At 37.7% G+C, this 4,449-nt stretch overlaps 1 protein-coding gene across 1 annotated transcript; it reads right to left on the reverse strand.

Moving 5' to 3' along the window:
• Positions 1–2,024: 2,024 nt before the first annotated feature.
• LOC127946459 (class E basic helix-loop-helix protein 22-like) lies at positions 2,025–4,147 on the reverse strand. The gene has a single exon (XM_052543051.1). The coding sequence runs from the start codon at positions 3,655–3,657 to the stop codon at positions 2,872–2,874; it is 786 nt and encodes a 261-aa protein (XP_052399011.1). The 5' UTR covers positions 3,658–4,147; the 3' UTR covers positions 2,025–2,871.
• Between the last annotated feature and the right edge of the window lie 302 nt (positions 4,148–4,449).

Here is a 4,449-nt window from a genome sequence, read left to right on the forward strand (position 1 = left end):
CTGCTGGCCCTGATTAATGACTCTTGCATGTGTCTCCACATCTGTGCTGTGCAGAGAATTAGAGAGGACGGAGAAATACCATAATACCAGTACATGCTTTCCAAATGGCTAATTTACAGCGTCGAAACATTGAAGAGAGTTAAGATCATCAGTTAATTTTCTATCTTGTGGTTGTGTAATGCTTTTACTTTTTTGATTAGGGAAATTTTTATGTATTTCTTGTGTTTTGATTGTAGTATTTTTAATCTTCATTCGTTGCAAGCTAGTTTTACTGTACTTCTTTCATCTGACAAGCTAGTGTTTTTTTTCCTTCTATTTATTGACCTATGCAAAAATTTCATTTGTAGAAAAAGGTGTTTTTTCCTTTTTCTCATCTGATTTCATGTGATTATTGTAATTGGCTGATGTATGAAATTAGAAGGGGCTTGGCTTTTTTAATTGTGTATGATTTTGTCTCATTAAACGGTGGCTAAGCTGGGTTTCCATTTTATAAAGCAGAGAAAATCTGGTTAAAACTATTAAATGGCCCCGACAGATCTCCTTCGTGCTTTATTGGAGTATTTTTTAGTTCGGCTCTCTTTTCTTTCTCATTTACTGAAAATGTATTTCCGGTGACGTATTTACAAAGGTTGTGATGTCATGCGGTAATACTGAATGTCATGTATAGTGTTGGCGCTGTCCCTGGTGCTGAACTAAACACGAGTCACTTGGAGTACGAGAAAGCATTTCGTAATTGTTGAAAGTGTTTGTTAGAAACAGTTCTGCCCACGACACTCAAAACCTCTCACTTTTTGGAGATTATATTTAGATTTCATATCCTTCCAAACAGATCTCTCAAATATGTCACTGTCTAGATAAGACAAATTAAAAATAAGGTAAGCGATAAAGAAAGCGAAATTCTCTGTAATGTTTAAGGGTTGCGTTAACCCATGGTTTTTCTTCTCACATTTTCGTTTATCATTATTGTTAGCTATTGATTTATGATGTTTACGTGTATCTTTTATAAGCCTTTTCACATTTCCTATTTTGATCATTTAAAAAATATATTTTAATAAAAAAATAATTATCTAAATAATGATTTTAGTGATTTAGTGGTTTTATGCATACAGTTCTATATTGTTTGTAAAACTGCGTTGAATATTGCATCATTTATTTTGTATCTGCCTTACTTCAGCATTCACGAAACTTCGACTTTTTAAAATCTTAAGCTAAATGTTCTTAAAGTGTTTTTTGTTGTAGAAATTAAGTTTTAAATTGAAAACGGAGTTTCTTTTGAACTTGATATCAGCATCATGTGAAAGGGCATCTTCTTGTCCGTACCTAATCGTCCGAACTAGAACAATGCAAACTAATGACACTGACACTGATGCTCGTGACTGTTTCCTGTGATTAAAGACACCCAATTACAGCAGTGAACAGTGTCGTAATTATGTTCCTTAATCACATCCAGGAGGTTTAATTGCCTTAACGATGTGTTTAATTAAAAGGAATATAGGTATTACAGTCCACAGCTTTGATACACTGTTGTTTTAGAATTAACATTATTAGAAAACGTCACAGATTTTTATTATTATTATCTTATATATATATATATATATATATATATATATATATATATATATATATATATATATATATATATATATATATATATATAATCATGATCACGGTGATTATAGTTCTAGGCTATCCTTACCAACAGACATTCTCCTTTAACCTTAGGGTATTGTTATTCAAAAAGTCTGGCCTTTTCCCCAGGGCTTTTATATGTTATCGAGCATAAAAACAAAAACACAGTTGTTTTACAAACTACTGCTAATTTAAAGAAGAAAATATGTTGCTGCTAATTCGTTAAATGTAACATCAAATTAAGTTGCCAAATGCCGAAATTTACAGTTCCACAAATTACGTGTCATGCGTAAAATATTTTTTCATCTGCGACTTATTGATCATAATCTCTCGAGCTAGCAAGTGCCATGAATCACTTTACTACCAGAGGCATCACAACATACAACCAGGCATAGTACGTTGGATCAAAATATTTTAATAAAGCTTTCCAATACATCAACACATACAAATGGCCCTCTGTGGTCATATTGAAACTAATATATCTACATTGCTTCCAGCCTCGACCTGACAACAAGTTGAATCTGGCACGTCCCTAAATAGCCAAACTGTATATGTGTTTGTAAAAAGCCAAATCGGCGAGATTTACAGCAATGATGACAATGCATAATCAGACCAGGCATGCAGACCCACTTGATTTCATCCATTTAGAAAAATGAAAAGAGCAAAGCAACTTTTTAAGATTCCACCAAACTAACAATATATTATACTACAATTTAAAATGAACGATCTCAACTAAGCTTTCGAAATAAAACGTAGGCTACTTTGGAATAAAGTCCAATACGCTGCTCCTTCTAGCAGCTGCTTTGTAAAACACAGATGTCACTTGAACGCAAACATTTATAAAACATAAATTCGAAGTAGCAAGAATACGCATTATTGCAAGTTAGAGTTAAAACCTTGAAAAGTTTGGCATCATAATAAACAAGGTAAAACATGGTTGCAAGTTGGCAGGTCAGTGAAACACGTCATTCTGAAGGGTCCACATTAATGAACTGTTCATTCTTCAACATTATCATCATCATCAGACATAGACTTTGTTTGGTTTTTATCTCACGCTCACCAGCACTTAAAGTATAGGCTATACCATATGTACACAATCAGTGTTTCTTGAAATGAAGTTGTAAGAAAAGTTTTTAGCATTCTTCTATATTGACTTCATTGTAAAACTGCTGGCAAACATCAGTCTCTCTTTTTCAGAGTCAAAAGTTGCACATGTGCTTCTACCAGAGTCGGCTGCAGAGTTTAAGGCTTGTCAGTGCATTGCTTACAGAGGCTGGAGGTGACATTGTTGAAAAGGGCACATTTGTCTGGACAGGAGGACGCTGCAACTCCGGCGGGGAACGGGTAACCAACCGGCTGATCGTATGCGCTCAAACCGGGCGTTAGAGCTGTTGTCGCGGGCAGCGAGGCAGCAGAGATAGCCTGGCCTTGGTTGAGATACGCAACCAGCCGTCTCATCTCTTCCAGCGCCTGTGCCTGCATGAGGATGTAATTTTTGGCTAAGAGCAAGGTGGCAATTTTGGAGAGTTTCCGTACAGACGGACTGTGCGCGTAAGGGATGACCGAGCGCAGCTCATCGAGCGCATCGTTCAGATCGTGCATTCTCCGTCTCTCCCGGGCGTTGATGTTTAGTCTCAGCATTTTTTGCTCTTTGTTTTTCTTACCTCCCTCTGACTTTGCGCCAGGCACCATCATTCTCCCGTCCGTCATAAGCATCATATCGCATCTGCCGTCACTGTCATCGTCCGGGCTCTGTTCGCCGCCGCTGCTCTCCGCAGCCGAAGTCCTGCTTGCGCTCTCGCCGTATTTCACACACAAAGATCCCGTCGGCAGACCCAGCGTGCCCGCTCGCCCCCCGGCCTGCACCGGGTCTGGGTCGGTCTGCTCAAAACAGCTGATGGGCGACTGGCTGTCTCGTGAACCAAGATCAATACCCACAGCCGGTCGAAACGAGTCCATCTTTTTGCTCGAGACTGCGCTGAGAGTTTTGTGAAAAATGTCTCCACCCAAGTTTATTCTCCTGTCCATAGTCTCCCGAAAGTCGGATGCGATGATGGGTCTTCACTCAGACGCTGTCCTCTCTTTAAGTTTCTACTCTATGAAGTGAGTTGATGTTGATGGCCGCTCCACTTGTCAAGTGAGGCTCCTCCTAAAGTGCTCTACACTGCGTTTATCGTGTTGAGACACTTTGTAGATCTCGGCAGCGATCAGCATCAGCAGCAGAAGGGGGAGTCTTTTACATCATTATCTCAAGTCTGGCTATTAATATGAAGAAGATTCGCCTATCGGGATTGAGCACACGTTACCCAATCAGGTTAACGTTTTAATTAATGGGATTAAAACGGTAACAAACAATCCATACTGGTTTCACGCAGCTTTACAAAAGCGCCAGCTCTTTTATTCCTCTGCCCATCTGTGTACAGACTGTATTCAAGCCGTTTCTTGAGCTTTGCAGTGCAGATAGCTACATAGCCTACTAAATCTACTTATTATATGTTTTGTGTTAATGTTGTTCCCTGGTAGATGCTACAGACTTTTTTTTTCATAAACTGAGTTTGTGTTTTTGTTTTTAGCATTTCCACGGGACACACAAACTTTATAATGTAAAATAAAAAGGAAATTTGAAGAAAAACACTTATTTCGTAATGTCTTGGAAAATAGCAATACATTTAATTTATTTTATTATATTTGTTACTTCGCATTTTTACTTGTTGATACTCAAAAATGAGACTTAATGTTTTGAAGCTATGTTTTTGTATAACTGAGAGCACATGATACAACATTCTATTATTCAGTTTTGAGTTATTTATTTCTATATTA

The sequence above is a fragment of the Carassius gibelio genome, chromosome A24, assembly GCF_023724105.1.
Source record: "Carassius gibelio isolate Cgi1373 ecotype wild population from Czech Republic chromosome A24, carGib1.2-hapl.c, whole genome shotgun sequence".
NCBI classification, from domain to species: domain Eukaryota; kingdom Metazoa; phylum Chordata; class Actinopteri; order Cypriniformes; family Cyprinidae; genus Carassius; species Carassius gibelio.

What these genes read in the sequence shown, in the direction of transcription:
- LOC127946459 (XM_052543051.1), bottom strand. Translation starts at nt 3,657, where the DNA reads ATGGACAGGAGAATAAACTTGGGTGGAGACATTTTTCACAAAACTCTC.